The following is a 22,126-nucleotide window of genomic DNA, read 5'->3' on the forward strand; positions in this document are numbered from 1 at the left end:
AAGATGGTTGTTGCGATCGCACAACAATGTACAATGATGGTCGGAAGGAAAGAAAAAACTTATGTACAATACCTATAATACCTACAAGTAATACACATATATATCATGTATACATACATAACAACAAGAAGGAATAATAATATAATGATAGCTACGCCGAGGACCCGTACAAGTGGCACTCGACAAAAATGTTCATTCATCGGCGAGTGCAGCGCTTATAAGAGACCGGATGATCGAGGCACATATGTCGACGTGTATATAGACGGTACTATATAGATCCGAGCCGGCACACAACAGAGCATAAGATTCTTTTTCTATCGTTTTTTCTACTTTCGTATTAAAAAGTAATTCTGCAATATCTGCCTGCGTATACTTTGCGCAGCACAGAGGCAAAAGATTTATATATATTTTTATACATTGTGTTTGGGATTGAGTGCGACGGTCCGTGAAAACTGGTAACAAAAGTGTACATGTGTGTGTTTTTGATAGGGACGAAAAGAAGAAAACATATTTTACGTTTTATTATTATTATTATTTTCGTCTTTTTTCTGTCTAAAAGAAGTATCTTTTTCTATACAGAACAGGAGGAGGGGGCGTTTTATTGACTGAATCGATTTGCCTATATATACATTATAGACGACCCTTCGATGAAAATAATAATACCCGTTTCGGGATTGTAACGTCTGAAGGTACCTACGTAGTTATTATAATATTATATCCAAGCGCCGTGTATATATATATATATATATATATATATGTTATAACAAATAAAATATAATATTGTATAGGTATATGTATGAAATAAATCAGACTTTTTTTTTGAAATAGTTACAATAATAATTTCACGCGATATATTGAATTATATTATTGAAATTTTATGACTCACGTTAATTTCCATAGGCATTGATTACATTTGAGATATTTTTAACATTTAAGCTTCGCAACGCATTTCCAAATACATTCCAACAAGATGCTGCGCAGAAATGGTATAGAGGTCCGAGGCAGTAATAATCAACCATTAATTCAGATCGACGCACTTAGTATAGTGATTTTTAAAACTAATTTAAATTCCTAATTATCTTTATGATCGTGGGAACACTGTTTCTAATTATTTTTATTTCAATTTAAATCAGTAAAATAAACGATTTTAAGATTTAAACAGTAGACATTATTTCTACAAATACCATTCTGTCAGTAAGAAATGTTGAATCGGAGTATTGAAATCGACTGCAATAAAATCACATCGAAATTCTAAATCGTACCTATATAATATAATTTACCCGATTTCCTGTCAAATTAATCATCAGATAAATTAATTTATATCTACTTAAAATATACCTAAGTACATCTTATATCAACTATCGATAACTGTGGAAGAAATAATATATTAATTATTAAGTCCATAACATGCAATACTGACACGGCGTTAAATTTGATAATTTATCCACGATCATATTATTATAAAAAATATTGCGATTATACTAAAATATTAAAATTTTTTTTATTCATATCGTAAAATAACTGCCAATAAATTATAGTACTTACGCTCGGTATGTTGTCGTTGCTACACACTCCTTCGGACAGCAAACGATCCCTGATCTCCCAAGCGAAGATGGATGGACATTCACGCTTGTAGTCGGCGATCTTGTTCACTACGCCATTGGTGGCAACCCGCGGCTTAGAGCCGCCAATGGCACGCGGCTTGATTGAACCGGTTTCGTAATACCTGCGGCGACAAACCAGATAGAATATGAAGTTCAGCTTATTAAAGCGTAAATATACGTTTTGTATTGTAGATGACAATATGATGTATTATATATTTAGGTAATTATCTCATCGTTGTCGAAGTGGAGGTGTCGAAGTAATCATAAATATTAAACACATATGACAGAATACCAAATATCATTCACCCATCATCATCATATAAGTACTACATTTCACGCAGTAGATATTTGTTAATACTAATACTAAATTGTTATTTAGATACTATATATTTAAATATATACATTTATGTAATTAAAATAATTTATAACAATCCTTATAAGTGGTATGACTAATTTAAGTAAAACCAACAAAATATCGTATATAAGACTAAGACAATACGTATTAAGTGTGTTATTATTTATACTATTTAGCTTTAATTATAATCCCACGATATATACTTACAATGTAACAGATTTCATTAAAACAATATTGATGAATCTGTGATTGATTAAAAGTTAAAAAAAAATTAAAAATAGATTATATCAAAGACGAATTAGAAGGTTAAAAAATACGTATAAAACCAATTAAAAGATATAACATAGATATGTTCATGCTATAAAAGTTTCTTCAAGCTCAAGGAGCAATTATGCATCGATCACGCAAATTATATAAGTATTTACAGAATGCATATCCTTGCCGATTAATTAATACGGCTTTAATTTTCACCTACGCGCACTCTATAATAATACAAAGAACATCTAAATCTAGATTCTCGAATATAACACGTAATGTTTTTATACTAATATCGGGAATTAAATTTGTATAATTAAAACTTTAATACATCTAAAGCTGTATGATTTTTATAATAGCAATTAATTGTCTAGATTTAGCACTCACCTGCCAAGTATTTTGGACACGCATCCGTTGGAGACCTGCAGGATACGAGATATGTCACACGGCCTGGCACCCGAGTGCGCAAGCTCGACGATTTTCTGTCGCGTCGAGTCCGGCAACGGACGACCATTGACATACACTCCACCTAGCTGGTTGATACCACTATGACCGGCCGCCGAACAACCGAACAGAGCCGCCGAGCTCTGGACCATCGCCGCGGCCGCCGCCGTCATGTTGCAGTGGTCTGAATCATCTGAAAAAATAATAATTAAAATAATATTATATAAACGGTATTGTACATAGCGTGTTTAAATGGTTTATAATATGTAGAGAGGACACTTTCATAGGATACAAAGAGGTACAGTGTGGTTAAGACTTATGAACGCAGATGGACAATTGGAGTTGAAAAAAATGTAGTAAAATGAATTTCTGATCGGCATATATACTTATTGCAGCTATATAATAAAACATCGACAATAAATATATGATCGTGATATTATATAATATACGGAATATTTTAAATAGAATTATCGACAAAAACGTTTCTAAGAGTTAGTGAGTGAGAGAGAAGACCACACACGCAAAATATAACATAACGTCATCCCCTCCGGTGCGTGCTTATCCGACCGTGGCGACGAAAATATTACGCGTGTATTATATTATATGTATAATAATAATATAATATATATATATATATATATATTATAGTATGTGTATATAAATATATATGCGGGACGTGGGTATTTTCTGATACGGTAGCGGTTTTTATTGTTCGGAGAGAAGTGGGGAAGCAAATTGGATCTGTCACTCAAGTAAAGAGAAACGGCGGCGGCGGTGGTTGTGGAAAAAACACACACACTCTTCGCACACCCGGTGACAGCGCCGACTGCAAGCATTCCCACACACTATCGTACTCACCGCGGGGATATTAATTAGTATTGTATATATAATGTATAAGTACGAGTATGTGTGTGTGTATGTAGCGAGAGGAGAGATTTAAGCGTCATTGTTCTCGTTTAAATTCAATTGAAATTGTAAAATTGTATTTCTACAGAAAAAGTATTATTTTGCATGGAATATATTTTATGTTCTATAATAATTTGTCTAATTTCAAACAATTTTGAATAGTTTTAAAGTTGTCTCGTTGCGTTCGTTTCGTTCATTTGTTGTTCGTTATTTTCTTTTAATAATGCTGAAAATTATATTTTGTATACTATGAATAATATCAACGGTCGTGATCAAAGCAGTGCGTTGCTCATAAAAGCATTCGTTTTAAGGTGAATACAGGTATACCGAATGAGGTGTAAATTGTTATTAATCGAATCCGCGCTCGTAATATAGGCACGTCTATACAAATCAGACGGATAAGTATATATTATAATATGCACTTTGGACCGTAGTAATAATAATCACAATAATACGATTATTAAATACTAGTTTTTAAATTATTATTACTCGCTGAAACGTGTAAAATACATTTCCAACGGAATACATATATTATTATAATTACATTTGGTTGCCGCCGACGTTTGGGCGCTAACCAAACAAAACAGGTTTCCGTCCCAGACGGATCTTCGAACGCCGAGTTGATCTTAAGCAAGTAAACAGCGCACGTTTCTAAATTATTTAATGTATACCAAAATAGTGCCTATATTATTTTTATATCATTATACGTACGTTCGATCTATCAAAATCAAAGTACTACAGTGTATTATACCTAAATGTAATCACACTTCAAAAAATACCACTACGAACGCATTTCACTTATTCGTATAAAATAATTATTGTAATCTGTAAAAATGTATATATTGAATGTACAAAATAGAAATAAGTTTCTCAATAGTAGGTAATAATAAATAACTCATAAGTCACTATGATCTTATGGATGAACCACCAATAGTGTTTTGAACCAAGAATACAATATATCGGCTGAAAGTATTATTTTTCATAAAGACGTCGATAAAATATAAATATGTACCTATTACAAAATAATATACAATATTATTGTATCAGTAAGTCTATAATATAATATTTTTGTAACGTTCGTAGGGGGTGCAAATATATGTACATGAAAAATTTGTGAGGGTCCGAAAATCGTCTTAAAGGATTGTGTACACCGCGGGGAAGAGTGGTGATAGTTCAGTTGAAGAGGTTTTTTCCACGATGCATTGGTGTATCTATTATATTATATGTATCGTATTTACGCGTGTACGTTTTTGTCACTTGTTACGCGTGATTGTTGTTGGCAACACACGGTGGACCAAATGCACCCTTTTTCGCGCAACAAAGTAATAATATACAATAATATACGTTCGATGCGTATGGTGTTTTTCTTATATATATACGTGTAGGCTGTTTACACGCCCAAACACATTTCGAAAACGGTTTTTATTGCTTTTGAATTTAATTTAAACACTATACACACACACACACATATATATATTTGTATATACACTGCACTGCGGAGTCTTTCTCTTCGTTTTCTCGAGTGTTGCGAATTATTGGCCGTTGACGACGAGCTAACAAGAGCGATAGCGTATGTCACGTCATCGCTATGAGAGCCACTCGAACCGCAGCGGGTGAAAGTTCCTATTACGTAGAAATACTATTACAGCATCTGTAGTCGCGACGGATTTATTATAAATCAATAAATAATAATATTTTTGAATCGAGTGGTTACACGCGCAGTCGTACGTTTGCATACGTATATTATATTGTATACGGCTATAGTGCGTTAGATTAATCGATAATATATATTGTATATTTTTACAGGACAAAGAGGGCTAAAACGAAATAATAACGTACCTAAATTACTATATTATTTTATTATATAATGTAGATACCCATGCGATTAATATCATATTTTTAGATTATGTTTCTGTTGTTTTTTTTTTTTTTGCAGGGTTTTAGTTAGGTATCGAATATTTTCAGTATATCCCATCTTACACATACATAAACAAATAAAAGTATATTATCATCGTGAAGATTCGACTTCCTATGATGATAAAATTACATAATGTCATATTTTCGTGTATAATATTTAAGTCTAAATCACAAGAATACGCGTTTACGTCGTTCCCATGGCGGGTTAAAGTTACATTATTATATTGTATAACGTTAATTTAGTTTAATTTTTTCGTTCAATTCAATGGTCACATTTGTGTTAGAATCGTTTTCGCACGTTACTCGATCGCTCTGAAATATTAGGAATTCATACAAAATTGAACGGAGAAAAAGAGTAAATATTTCCTTGCGGGCCACTTTATAGCTCGGTATACGATAGTGGTTTTATATTATGTATTCAAAAACGGCGTACAAAGTAGGGTCGAAATAATATTTTTTATACCCGCCACCATGGTGGTATATATATTCGTCCTCACCACTATTGTCCGCGCGCGCACCCCAAATCCCAATATAATATATTGTAGGATATATGTGTAGGTATAATATGGGTATCAATTCGAAAACTGTCGTCTTAAGCGGTTTTTATTTTGAAAACCCGTGAGTGGAATTTGATGTACATATATATATACATTATATTTATAGTTATATAGTTTATATATATAATTCTATTTTCCAATGATAATATACGCACAAAGGAGATCATTTCAATATCGTTTTACGAGTGTCGTATCGTATAATACATATAGGTACATATCGACATATTATTTATATATACATGTAGCCATATAGGTATCTAAGCCATACTGTGATCATTGAAGGCCACCAAACGTTCATGTAACGTATAATATAACTACTCCATATTTTTGAGACATTTTGTGCCAGTTCGTAAAATATAACTACTGCTTATAAATATGCATAAAAACCGAGTTTCATCTTAAAAGTATTACATTTTTTAAGTTCGAAAGGTTAAGTAATATCAAATTATAGTTTTATGTATGTGTATATATTCTGTATATACTGTATAGATAATTTTACACACGGTTCTTAAAACATGATAATATTAAAATCATCGCATATTTACAGAAATGAATATTATTTATTATAAACAGCTAGTTGTCTTTCATAGTAATATTATTATAGATGATTTTAACGTTGGAATATGTTTAGCTGACTTCTTGGTCATGAAAAGTTTTTTCTTTTTGTTTCATCTGTACAGGAAATTTCTGTCAAAATATTTAATACAATATCATTATATATTACATGAACGAAATCTCAAAGCCATATAATACGATATAAGAGAGAGATCACGATCGTTACAAATGTGTGTGAAAAAAGCGCGTCCATTGTGTAATACACATAATACATAATATTTCGTGAACCGTTTCGAAGGGAGGCGGAAAACTTGCGTACGTGCGCGTATGTCGTCCGGCCGTTTCGGCTCTGTGCCAGCCCGCGGCGGGAAAACGTTTTTCCGGCGGCACGTCCGGCACCCCTCATCGCAGCCTCCGATCCAGCTGCGGACGCATAATACACCGGCGGCGGCGACCGGAAGCGCATCGAGTCGGGCTGGATACGCCACCGCGCGTCACTCCGCTCGGTTCGTCGCCACGGCAACGTGCGCGAAATAAAATGTATATATTTGTACATTATATATATATATATCTGCGCAGTTTACGGTGCGCACGCGTGCTTTACCGTAAATTTAACGACCCAACACCTCCACCGAGGACGCGCGTTTTTATCCTGTCGCCATGCCGGCGGTGGTCATGATTGAGTTTACATCAAAATAACATGAATTCAAAATTAAACCGCTAATAACCAATGTTAGTAGCAGCAACAGCACAAAAAACTTTGATTAAAAGAAGTTAATTAATTATGAAATAGATTATATGTTCATATTATCATAAGCATAACATATTTATTTTACGCAAATTAATTATCTATGATATTATACACTAACATACAATATCGATTTCATACCCTTTTAAAGTGTCAATGTATTTTAGATTTTTATTAATTCCACTATGTTTTTTCTTTTCTCAGTTATATAAATAGGCAAGCAATAGAAACATTTGGTTTCACGAAAGTTAACCTATTAAAGATTTCCATTTTTTTCACTTTTCTCTTAAAAATACTTTTCACTATACCACAAATTTGTTTCAATACAATATATTACCGCAGTAAATTGCATGTTACTATTTAATTTTTTTATACTTTAAGAATACAATACATATACAAATATAATTAAATAAGTATACAAATGATATATTATTTTGTCTGTTGTTATTTTTAATTTAAATTGCTTACTCTTTGTAATTTTTTGATTTTCTAAAATTCCACCAAGATACAGGCAATATAAATATATAATGATATAAGAAGTAACATTTGTAATTATATACATTTTTCATCTATGATGGTTGCTTTTTAATATTAATTTTATAATAATTTATTTTGGGATAAAAATTATTTATTATTTGGTAAAATATTATTAGATTTGATGCTAATATAAAATATTAACATTTATGAAATAAAATTATGTACATAAATATACAATTATTTTACATCAAAGATATAGAAAAAATATAAAGATACATTATACACACACACACACACACACACACACACACACACACACACACACATATATATATATATATATATATATATATATATATATATATATATAGTATATAAATCAAATAATAATATTTTAACCACAGGAGAAAACTAACAAAATACATTTGAAGCCTATAACATTAATAATAATTTATTATCATATCGAAAAAGCTGAAAACTTTTACTTGATAATATGTAGTTTAAGCTGTTTAAAGAATATCAGTATTTTATTACAGCTCTTTAACTAAAGTTAGTGACAATTCGTGAAAAATATATATGCTCTGTACTGATGTACTTTACTGATGTGCAGTAGTACCTATACATATATCTTGAAACTACTGTAGTACGTTAATCTTTTTTACTTTAAACGATCTATTAATGTAGGTATGTATTATATAGTAATTTGTAGCAACTATTTATGTATGGAAAGTACAATCGTTGCAGACTCAGCTGGAATTATAATAATACCATAGTATGACAACTTGCAGTTCGAAACCAGAGACACCTTGGTCGTACAATAAAGAATTGTTGGCAACATTGAAATGTTGTGATTATGGATTAATATACGATCAGCAAGACTTTCCAAAGTTCCGGAACATGCAACATGAAAGCATTAGTAGGATCTATGTATATAATCTCTTCAGGCGAACATTATATTGTATAGCCCGTTTGACTTGAAAGTTTTTTGCCATTCAGCAACGTCGATACGACAAGGTAAGAACATCTACTGCGTGTCTGCGTTTAACACTTATGCCCCGTCATTAAGTAATAAGTTGTAACTCGTAAATAATCGCAAACACGGCGATATGAAAGTATTTGGCGACATTGCAACGATTAAGAACGGTTCAGAAAATGTGTGCACGCGTGTTTGGGTCGTGCTGAAGCGAAAAAGTACGCCTATTGTGTTAAGGTTAACCCTTCAAAACATAAACAAAAAAAAATAATAGAGAAAAAATCGACATGTATGGTCCCGACATGGGATAAATGGTATTCGTGGTTATACATGTATAAAGGCCGAAAACGCAGTGCGGTGGTTACGCCATCATTGTTCTGCAGGTGTGATAATCGGAGATGGAAAAATCTGCGCTGCAAGCCCCTTCGAAAGCCTCTTATATTATTATACGCCTACGCGCGCGCCATACACACCTGTCTGTGGGGAATCCTGTGGGCGATAGATGTGAATAGGGGTAACAGATTACCCGTGATCGATTAAATTTTTAGTGTTGCCTTGACCTATATATATCTACAAATCGAATGCGTTATTGAAGCTGAGTTACACGGCGGATATAATAGAGATACTTCCATCCTTTAGATCTTTTTTAGCGACATTGTATTAAAGTCAATCGAAGTGAGGGCTCATGCTGTGTGTGTGTGGTCTTTATATATTGTTCTTTTATCTTGAGTGGTAGTAATATATATAAATATATAATATATGTTTTTAGTTCACTCTTGCAGTTTTATATTTTTGAAAATACGTTTGACGTTTTTATATAGGTGCGTATCTCTAAGTGTATATGATATTGTATCACAGTTGACAGGTAAATATAATATAATCTATATAGGTTTCCATAAAAGTATTGACTACCTACCAAAATAACATATAAGATATCGTATAGGATCATAATTACAATAGAAAATAGCCTTCAGGAAACAGAAAACCGGTGGAGTACGATTGCGCGCGGTTTACTGAAAACAAGTCTCTAGAACCTAATTTTGTATTCTTATCTTACCAGTCTTTAAAAAATGTATATGTACATAATTTATCAAATGTCAATAATCAATACGTTAAATATATAAATTTAATATTTATAGTTTGATATTATGCTGACAGGAGCATTAAAAAATTTACAGTTCATAAAAAAACAAAGTACTTAAGTATTTCAGTTTCGTATTACATTTTTTTTTATCACGCTGAAAATGAATTTTATTTCTAAATTTGGAGTTATCTATTATCTATATATTATAATCAAAACAATCAAACGCACGATATGGGGCAAATTTTAAATTTCGACGATAATATTGTTGTGCGTCTGTCTTTTTGTAGTCAAATGACAAACGATGTTCTATATTATATATATCTAAATATAGAATAAAATTTAAGTTACGACAAGGGATCCGTTTCGATGTCATAGTACAGGTCGAAGAACGAGTGGTGGCAGTGGTGACGTTTTGTGTCTAAGAAACCGGACTGCGGGGCGGCGTGTTGTATACGCTTAGACAAAGATATAGACACACGTAGACGAAGACGCATTGCTTTTACATGTTTTTTGTACGTATGTATATGTGCGCAGAAGGTTATTAAGATATTTTCATTTTATAATTCAATATTTTTTTTTACCTACAGTAATAAGTATAACATGTACCTACGTAGGTGTGTGTATATGTATGTTTATAATACCCATACCTATATAAATGCAAGGCGGGAGCGGTAAAAGAAAAAAATAACGCTGAAACACGATACCTAAATGAGCCCCGACAAATATCTCATAATATTATACAACCGCACACGACTCGGTCCCTTTCTTGTACTCAGTGTCACATGTCAACTGATTAAAACTGGTTTGTATTCCTCCTTTTTTCCCCTTCTTTATCAAATCTCATCATTAAAAGCATCACTACGTATAGAATCTATCTGTCAATGGTATTATATGGTAGAAAAAAAAGACGGCGATAGTAGATGGATAAAAAAAAAAATAAACAACGACAATTTAAAGATTTTATAAAAATATAACGATCGAAAATCGTTCTGAAATGCTTGATGTCCATTAATCATGCCGCAAAGATCTGTTAGATGATTTTATTTTATTTCGTGTGCCTCCATCAGTGCGTCGACGTGTCGGCGGGACGTATTCAACCGGAATAGTTGGCAATGGTATTAATGTAATAATATGTATAATGTGTGCTTTATATAATATGTAAAGTATTTAAAAATAAAAATTAGAAAGAGTTGTAAACTTAGAATTTAAAGCATGTAGTTTAAAATTATTATACATTTTCTTTGGACGACGAACACTAATTAAAATACCTACATATATCTACTAATTAAAAATAACGTGTTTGATACAGGTCGACAATAAGAAGTATATATTAGAGAATGATTATGTATTAATTGCATTTTTAAAATAAATCATATATCTAGATGTATAGTATTTGCAATTAAATATTCCCTTTTTAATATAGCTCCTATCATACCAGTAAATTATTATAATTTTGAGAATCCTTACTTTAATTCGATACTATTTTCGACACCAGTGGCAAAATATAAGCAGTAAAATTATAATTTAAAAGTTGTAAATCTCGTTCCTTTTAAATGTATAATATTATCGAAACTTAACAACGTTCGAAAATTTAGTTAAGTTTAATTTTTCGCAAGTTATGAAAATATTGAAAATCTCAGTCGACTATAGAAATATTAGAAATGCAATTAAATGTTGGAATATATCATACATATTATATTTATATTCTTATTCATATTTTTTATATTAATTAATTATATTATATATCTTAAACAATATAATTTTTAATAACTAAAAAATCGTATAAAATTATGAAAATCTTACCTTTGTGAGGCATCTTCCAGAATGGTTCGTTTTCTCTGCAAGGGAAAGGCCCGAGCCCCCCCACCCCAGCTCCAAGCAACGTCTTGACGGACCCCCACGTCCCTCCTCCGTAAAGACCCAACACCTGAAATATAAATAATAATTAATATTAAACTTTCGATTCGTAAATAAAATAAAAGTCATACTTGTTTAATAGTATGTAATAATATTTTTCATGAAAACATTAGAAAAAGAACACATTTTTCACTCACTATATATTTTGTTTTTCTCCCCTAAGTGGGTGACTCATATAGATTCAAGAGTTCCTATTAAAATACCATAAGATTACACATTGGAAAACTTAAATTGCATGTCCAGCCTGCGAATAGCGAAGGGTCCATTTTACATTGGCCCAAATAACGTACGCTGCTAATATAATGTAAGTGAACATTTACACGCGACAAAACACCGCGACATATTATAAGCGCGTACATACATCGAAGGGGACCACACGCATACTATGGAAGTCATTTATCGGAAATGAAAAGCTACTTTAAACGAAACGCACGCTCATCGAACCATTTCAATTTGTAGAATAAATCACAACAGCTGTCTACAGGGACAGCGTTAGCTTAATATTGTTGAATTGGGGGAATCGCCGATTGACGAAAGGTAGACAACTGGTTAGCGCCACCCCGATAGTATATTATGTTGGTACAAAGGTATATATAAATATAATATAAATTATACCAACAATAATAATGTACACTACTTGATTCGGAGAAACGGATAATAATACCTTGAGTTTATTTTATTCAACCCTCTAAATACGACCAAGCTGTCGTCTGCGGTCGATCGCCTATTGTGCGAGCGGGTTTATTTACGTTGAAATTTTATATTGGCAAGTGTCAAAAAAGAAAAATAAATAAAAATAAACGTATTTGAGTCATTAAAAGGTTAAATGGCAAAATAAGATGAAAAGAATGTTGTCTCTTTTTCACTGTATCGGTCGTCTGGACTCTCTATATACGGTTTACGGATGGATAATAATATTATTATTATTCTACCCATATAATAGTTTACAGGTATTGATATATCTACAGGTAAAGCCTGGTACCTGTACTAGGTAGTGGTTGATGTCAGTTAAGATAGTTGTTGATGTATTATGTTTAACGTATGTCTTTGGAGTACTTGTTTACTGGGAACAATACATAGTTGATAAAATGTGGACAAAACCAAAAAATTATAATCGTTGGAGTTTCGAAATAACTAGAAATGAAAATAATATTATTATTTTTAATAAAACCAATAAGACTTATATTCTTAGTCCAACAACATTAAAATAATGATAATGATAAGCATCGTCTTTATTTGCAAAGTAGCAATCAAATTAGAGATGTACATATCAATACAACAAAATAATATATGCACCTATTAACTATTACTTATACGATTTAAAGATATTTCAATCGTAAACTATAATAATAAAATGAATACGATATACTTAAAAAAAAAGTCGCAGGTCATTATTCCTTTTCCCGATTAATTTAGTAAAATACGTGCATGAAATGTATACGTTCTTTTTTTTGCCATACTTGAAATCAGAAACTCGACCGAATTCATCTTTGAACGCTATGTATAATAATAATAATATAAAACCTATACGTACCGTTTGTACTTCCATAATATTATATGTATTATGTACAAAGCGGCGTCAAAACGCGTGTGTGCATGTAGACGCAACGGCAAAGCAAGTGGGCACTTGACTCGGCCCTCTGTATATAATAATATAATACACAAGCTCGTATACACACGTAAATTTATATATATATATATATATTATACTGTTAGTACAAAAACGTCGCGTGGAGATCGTTTAAATGCGCGTTGCATACGTTATGGCAAAAAATAAAAACCGTATTTTATTTTATTTTATTTTTTATTTTTTTGATCGGTCACAGATTTCACCACTATCCCCATCATAAACTACATGTATACATAAAAACGTCGCACATATTATAATAATATTATATATAATCGTATACGACTATACACATTATATAGGCACGCGAGCGTGACAGCGGAGGACAAACTCTCATTAGCGACTTCAAAAGAAAACGACTTACACGACAGGATTTGTGCTATGTATGCGCGCGTATATTATTGTATAATACCATGTATACAATTATGTATATATACACTTGAGCTACCACCGACGTCGGTTTTTCGGATTGAGCGGCGAGTGGAACGATGAAAAAATATAATTGCACTGTGCCGCAATAATGTATTCGTTAAGGGGGTATTTTTTCATTTCATTTTTTACTATCCCCCGCAAAAAAAAAAAAAAACAAAAATATGCCGCAGCAAAGGAAACGCGCGCAATAATCCCTTTGAACTGTGTTATTTTTTTGTACGCGATTTACGCACTAATTACCCGCAACCGCGGTTTTGAATCGTGTTTTGATTACGACCGACACGCGACTTCACTGTGAATAACGATTTGCAGGCTGCTAAGTATTATGTTTATGTATATGATGTATATATAAGAGAGCCAGCAGATAGAGTGAGGGACGAGGGTGAAGCACATGCGAATGGACTTCTAAAAGTCTGTCATGGCTTTATTTATATTTACCAGTTTAGGGTGTATAACATTATAATGTACCTACCTATATATTATTATTGTTAGCATTTTGAATATAATCGTTTGTTCGTATTCAATAAAATAATAGTATACATATATTTGTTAAGTAAATTATTCCAAAGAAGAACATGCGCATGCGACTAACAAACCAAAATTGTCTTTGAATTGTTTTAGTAAATTAACATAATAATTGTAATACGCGTGCCTTATACCAACAACATAAATATAAATAACGCATTGGAAATATTTCCTATTTTTACATAATTAACTATATTATTTGTATAACATGTGATAGTAGTTATATTAATAACTTGTATATTAATGTATATTAATACGCTAAATTAATTGTATTTGTTAAGTATTTTAATTTAAAAATGTCATGTTTTACCTAGACCAAATCGTTGAAATTAATATAATTGAACAATGCGTACATTAATTTATACGTGGTATGTATTAACAAACTACTCAACAAATTATAATTGGTATATTATTTTTCATCATCAAACATTAATAAATAATATCACATTATAATGATTAAAACTAAGAAATAATATGTAAAAATTATTAAAACCGTAAATAGTATTATAATATTATATTAATAATTAATAAATAATAATCATTATGGTTCAATTTTTAAGATATTATTATAGATTATGAAAATATTACTTTTGGAGCAGCTTCCAGTTGAGTGAAATGTTTTTCTGGCATTTTCTGGTTTTAGCTTCAACAAAAATAACAAATAACATTTGCACGTGAGTTAATCGTTGATGATGAATTTCGATACATTAAATCAAAAAATCATTATGGTAGTTGAAAGAAAACTATTTTCTATACGCTTTTTAACGAAATAGTGTTTTTTTTTTTAAATTAAATTGCGTTGTACGAGTTACATTCGCTACATTTCACCGCTTAATATTTTCCCTACGGTAATAAATGTACTCAAATTTTTATATTTTGAATTTAATGTTTACTGTTTTAAGGATCATATTTTGAAATACTTAGATTTTTACCATTTAAGAAGTACCTACATGATGACAATACCGACTTTTTTCAAATGAGAACGGCCTTTTTTTTAGTGTCAATAATAATGTTTTTTTGAAAATAACGGCGTGTACTTTACTACTTTATACTTGGATTTAATTTTGATCAGGTCATATAAACATTTTCAAAAAAATTAACTGCATGACATTTTTCAGTAAAAAGAGTTGGTTTTCATTTGAAAAAATAAGCGTGTAATTTAGAAGGTCACTGAATACTCTTTTAAAGGTAAAATATCTGGTACTTGAAAATATGATATATATTTCTAATATGATATAAATTCATTATTAAAGGAAATGATGGTAGTAAGCATGCCGGGTGGATCAACCTATATATTATACTTAATGAATTGGTCAGAAAATCGTAATAACAATTATTACCACGATATCCTAACCACTCAAAACATACATAGGTATTATACTTATATATATATTATATATTATATATACAACATATTATATGTTGTACACGTAACACTGTTTTATGTGCAGTGGTGAAAGAATTTTTGAATTCTAATTTTCAATATTTTCCTTCACGCTATAGTGGTGTGATCTATGTATATATTGGTTATATCCTATATAGGTTTACATATCATAATGTACCATGCTATCGCAATATTATATTTTTTTAGGAAAATAGAAGGTATAGTAAATATATACCTAATATAGCAGACAGTGGTAATAACAGTAATATAATACGTGAATGCAATAACTGTCGAATAAAATATATTGAAGATGAATTTAATTTAATAACATTGATACGCACACGACACAATTGCTTTATTATAAACTATAATAATATATTTGCTGTGGCTCCGCCCTCTAGCTAAAATGCCCCATCCCTCTTTGATTTGTATTGTCACGGTACCCCGTCCACTGCTGACGGCAGCTTTTTGTCAAGCACCGCTAGCTAACATCGCGTTTATGTACACACATACCCTCGTGGTCTTTTTTATTGTTCATCTTCTTATGTGTACATTTTTTTTATTATGACTATTGTCCGTACGTATATATATATATGCGAAGTGTGGCCATGACGGTCCCCGCAGTATTTACCTACCATTGCAACGTAGGGCCCGCGACAATAGGACGCTGCAGCAGCAGTACCAGAGTATGGGGGCAGATGGTGTGTCGGATGGTTTTCTAATTCAGAAAACCACTAGTGAAAAAAAACGGTTCTTTTATAATAATATCATCGCCGCCACCGCCGCCGTTGTAATATTGTTCCCCCCTGTGATGTATGTGTATATGTGTGTGTGTGTGTTGTAAGAATAGAAAACATGCTCGGCTAATATTTATACTGAGCACGCCGCATAATTCGGTTAAATGTATCTATGTACGTAAGTCCAACGAGGGGGCGCGAACCACGGGGAGGAGCAACCCAAAATGAAAAAAAGACCGTTGACAGCAGTATATATATAATAGTTGGTAGATATTATACAACATGGAATCAAATGACAACAACAGAATCATCCATCGATGTATGTGTGTATGTGTCTATACGTGATTAGGTTTTAATAGGCTCCCCGTACACCCTCTCCCCCATTTTCACACGAAACCCGGGGGCAATTGGATCCCTTGATCAAACATGCTGCATGCGCGATGTTTATGTATACAAGATGGTTTATTGGCTCGGGCCGTATATGATATTATATATAGTCCATGAAACAATAGATTGTGGTACATTAAACGAACAAATTGTACCTTTATATTATATAAATGTTTTTATTTGTTGTATTTAAGACAGCATCCCCTTTGAAGTCTTACAAATGAAAATATATCCCGTCACGTAGGCATATACTGTTTATATTTATCGATAATAATAATATTAAGGAATAAGCACATGATAACTATATTTATTTTTTTCAATGAAAACGTATTTATTTAGTTGTTAATTATTATACTTTACATTAATTATAGAATAATAACAACAAAAGTCTAATATTAAGTGTTACAATAATATTATAAAATTGTATTTTCTATACGTAATAATAAATCGTATACAAATTCGATTTTTATAATAATCCACATTAATAAAAAGTATGATAACTAATTTTAAAAGTCACTAACAGTTCTAAATTAGTTTTATATAAGTAGAAACTCTCATACATAAACTTGATAAGTGTATACATTTTAGTCAATTAATCAAAAGTAATTAAAAATACACAGTAAAAATAAATTAAACATTTAACTTTAGTTTATAATTATAAAATGTATAACCTGACTTCGCGTAAGAGGAAAAATGAACAAATTTAAAATACAATGCTATATTGGTGTATTTGTAGGTTTTAGTGTATGTACATTAGTTCTCATGCAAATATTGTTGACGGTGTACTTTGCTTTTTGTGAATAAATTCGACTAAGATGGACAATCTCTCCTATAGTGGATTAGACATAATACCTGATATATTTTAAATTGTGGCTTAATCTACTCTTTAAATTTTTCTGATATCTTTAAGAATAATTTTTGAAATTTTCGCTGAAATCGGTCGAGTAATTTTTCCATACGCTACAATTTATTATACAGATAATTTTGATTGAATTGTATATCTCCAAGCCATCGGTTCCTAACTTTTTTAGCGAGCGGTGCCTTTTTGTTGGTCCAAATTTAGTTATGCGCTCTTTTGTCAATATCATGAAGATAGAAAATAATCGAGGAAATAATATAAGTTTTCATTTATAACCGATTTAAATAATTTTATTGAATATATTATTATAAACAAATTACAAAATTATAGTTGTAAATAAAGAGAAAAAAATACTTCTTTAAAATTGAATGTGAAAAACTAATAACTAATGATCTTTTTTCATTCTTGGATGAGCCATGTTGTCTCTAAAATGAGCTCGGGTAACCTTTGCGCACCGGTGTGCACAGATTGGGAGTCGCTGGTCTAAGCAATGACAACCCTAAATATTTATATTAAAAAAATTGGATTTTCGTGAGCCTAAACAAAATTCATGTGTGTTATCCTATAGTATTCTACGGAGGTTTTAAATCATCACATACAGTCTCATTTATGTAAAAACTATTATTTATAAGTATATACTTAACATTATTTTGGTATAAAATAAAACAAAAATATAGATATTAATGGAATTACATTTTATACAAAATTTAAGATTATTATAAATAATCAATCCATAAAATATGCAATATCAGTTATAATTTAAAAATAAAATAACAATTTGACTATGGATCATAGACACTCATTATTGATATTATTTAAAATATCTATTATCAATTATCGTATGAGCCTAAAAAAACTATAAGATGTGTCCCACGCGATCTACTCCAATCCCAAAATTGTATTGAACACCCGTGAAGCTCATCAGGGAAATCATATTGATAAAAACTAAAAAAATCTTTTCCTATGTTATATAATAGTCTATAAATATCACACATTATAGTTGACCAATAAATATTTTAAATTAGTACGTTGTAATCATCGTATTATAAAATAAAATATAAAAAATACAATTTATTACTATAAGTTGCAACTGTAAACTAGAAATATACCTCTATCCACATTTTATAAATAATATTAATAACTAATCATATCATTATATAAGAATCTAAAATATAATATTAACGCGTGGCATATTTGCGCTTATAGTATATTTATTCGTACAATTTACGATAAAAGTTAGAAACAGAAAGTTGTATAAACATTCTTCATAAGTATTACATATTGATAACAACAATAATATTAGTTAGCAATTAGATTTAATTTTTTGTATGGAATATTATAACTTATTAGATAGTAGGTATTATATTATATTAGAGTAGCCAATAGGTAGCTGATATGTAGTTAGTTTAAGGTTGCAGACATTATGTCTAGACTGATCAAGATAATCATTTATATGCCGCCTTCTAATTATATGGGAGTGATAAAGTTATATTTATATCATTAATTTTTATTTTGTAATAAGTAATTAATATTTTGTGTAGTTCGCGATAAGAAATATTTATAAAAACAAACTATACAATTAAGTGAATATTACCAATACTATTAAATTCGCAATGGTAACATTAATAACTACTGTTTAATTTAAAAAAATAAAATGTTAATATTAATGTAGGTGGTTATTATATTATTATCGTCTTAGAAGTTATTACTTATTAATTATTATACGGATGTGCTTTTACTGTTTTCATTATTTTTGTTTTTATTTGTTTAATGATTAACTAACATAAAATGGACGTATTAAAAATATTTTGAATAAAAATTACATACATCATTTATCTACACGGAAAATATAAAGGTTATATAATATTGTAATTGTGTGTTATACATAATATAATATTATGAAATCAATAGTGCATTAACATATTATAAACAGTTTATATATTCTCTTTTGAATTTTCATTGATCAATAAATAATAACTTTTGTGTTTATTGTAGTTTTTTACTGTCCAATTATAATTTAATAAAAAAATGGTTTGCAGAAAATTATAAATATCTTACTGATTACTTATATAGTTATATCTATAGGTATTGTTTATTTATATATTATTTATTTTGATTTAATAACAGAACGGTGAAATTAAATCGTCCTATATTATATTTTTGTTTTATCAATATTTAAAATCAGTGATAAAGCCAAATGGAAAAATCATCGTAGTGTATAGGTACGTATATGATTATTAGAGGCGCGTCCGACGATAAACTAACGGGTTTCTATAACTTATCCATACATAGGTGGCATTAATAATAACGGAAATTTGATTTGAGTATATTATTATAAATAATAAGGTATAACAGTTTTTGAATACTTTTGAATACTTAATTACTAAGGGTTAAAAAAGTGAATTAAATTTATGGTTGAAATCGTGTGCAGTATTAAACACCATTAACTTTAAATAGTATAGGTAACCCAAAAAATAGCATAAGTATATTTTTTGCAGTTTCCCATTTTTTACATCCTCGACCACGGCGTTATGGCTTTTGAAAAATATACTTGTGTACGTAGTATATAATATTTATGTACCGTGTATAGCTAAGTTCCTAGGTACCCATGTATTACAATAATATCTACGAGCTTACTTATATTTAATAATAATAATCAATACTTGACTGCGACGTATTTAAAAATGCGAGATCAACACTTACCGATTAAGGTCCGTCGGGTTGGCCGGGCGCGTCTGTGCCTCAGCGCATACGACGGTGCAGCCGTTGTTGCCGTGTGCGGTTACGAATAATCCTGTTGTACCGCCGTCGCCGAACCGATCATAATACAATAATAATACTATCGCACTGCAGTTATTATGATTTACGTTTGCACGTGCGTGTAAATTGTCCACGAGAAGTACGGTGGTAGATATGCACGATAAATCAAGAAAAAAAAAAATTCGACGGAATAATATTATTGTAGGTATATACTATTACGGTGTAGTAGTAGACGACGCGCGACCGTTCGAACTCGAATTAACAAAAATAAACCCCCGAAAATGCGACGAAAAATTATTAAAAAAAACCGTTTGCGCGGTGTTTACACGACACACGGGATAGGTGTGTATAATATACGCGTGTGCGGCGATCGCGGAGATCCTCGCGGATCGGGTGGCGCCGACAGATCGGAGGCGATCAACCGATATACGCGTCGGCGAAGACCGGGCGCGCGCGCGTTAGTGTGTGTTAGTGTTTGTGTACAGGCACGTCGCGGTCTCGGCGGCGCGCGTGTTACAGCGTTCGCGTTTTTCCGCCAGGCCGTGCGTGCGCGATGTGTGTACCGTTCGCCTGTGTATGCGGTGAGCGCGCGCGCGTCGTACGGTTCGATCCACACGACTGCGTCCGTCTCGTCCGCGGTGGCGTCTCGGCGGCAATACTCGCGAGTCGCGACTCTTCGGCGGCGGCGGTCGCGCGCCCTACGCAGACTCCACCCCGCCGCTGACCCCCTGCTCCATCCGTCCCACCGCAAACCGGCCCGGTGGGCGGAGCGTCCTCCTATATTCGCGGCGTCGTCGTCGACAGTCGGATACCCTCCTCCTCCTGCCTAACAGAGCTCGCACCCCCCCGGCCAAAGATCGGTGGTGGTTGTTGGTTTGCGCGGCGTTGGGAGACGGCGGTGCGGACGATCGCGGCGAAGGGCGAAGAAGTGAACGGCCACGAGGGGAGAGGGCGACGTTCCATCCCTGCCGAAGTCGAGCACCGCGTTCGCGGCGGTGGTCTTGGTGTGCGCCGCCGCATTCTCGCCGTCTGCAAATATATAGGTAATAATATTATTATAATATTATGCGATATGTACTCGCGCACGACGACCGATAAATGCGTTACATTATCATTTCCCGTTCGTATAATTTACAAACAATATATAATAATATTATATGACCATCACGTCATATTATAGTATATTCTGATTTGATGTAATCCAACTGTACATCTGCAATACACTATACTATGTATTATAAATTATAATATACGAGTTCTGGCTGGTGCAGCGTGATTCCTATTTCCTGAGACGATATGAGTACTTCAAAGTATCCTGTGTGACTTGGCACTCGTGAGCAATGACGAATTAGTCCTGTTGAAATATCAATGAGTTGTATTTATGTATGAGTAAATATACTTAATGCGATTTCATATTATTGTACTTAATCTTATAAATAGATATTTTTGTTTTTACCGTTTTCATAACATAAAAAAATGTTGTTTTATTATTGAATATATCGGGGCTGATTTATTTGCATTATTTTTTATTAATCGCCTTTTATAGTTCTTTTATTGTACTTATTTGTTGTCAAAAAAATCATAAGTATAATATGACTCTACGAAATAATATTCTTAGTTTTT

The 22,126-nt window shown here is 31.8% G+C and overlaps 1 protein-coding gene across 3 annotated transcripts in view; it reads right to left on the reverse strand.

Moving 5' to 3' along the window:
- The window catches only part of LOC113547858 (paired box protein Pax-6-like), a 43,655-nt gene extending 22,517 nt beyond the window's left edge, over nucleotides 1–21,138 (reverse strand). For 2 of the 3 annotated variants that reach the window (XM_026948402.1, XM_026948400.1), the window contains exons 1-5: nucleotides 20,447–21,138; nucleotides 14,965–15,019; nucleotides 11,679–11,802; nucleotides 2,602–2,851; nucleotides 1,546–1,726 (exon numbers count right to left, since the gene is read on the reverse strand). In XM_026948402.1, coding sequence (XP_026804203.1) covers nucleotides 1,546–1,726; nucleotides 2,602–2,851; nucleotides 11,679–11,802; nucleotides 14,965–15,006 — 597 coding nt within the window. In that variant the 5' untranslated portion in view covers nucleotides 15,007–15,019; nucleotides 20,447–21,138. The remainder of the gene's footprint in view (nucleotides 1–1,545; nucleotides 1,727–2,601; nucleotides 2,852–11,678; nucleotides 11,803–14,964; nucleotides 15,020–20,446) is intronic. The other variant, XM_026948401.1, reaches the window with a different exon arrangement.
- Nucleotides 21,139–22,126: the final 988 nt, after the last annotated feature.

Source organism: Rhopalosiphum maidis, chromosome 1 (genome assembly GCF_003676215.2).
Source record: "Rhopalosiphum maidis isolate BTI-1 chromosome 1, ASM367621v3, whole genome shotgun sequence".
NCBI lineage: Eukaryota > Metazoa > Arthropoda > Insecta > Hemiptera > Aphididae > Rhopalosiphum > Rhopalosiphum maidis.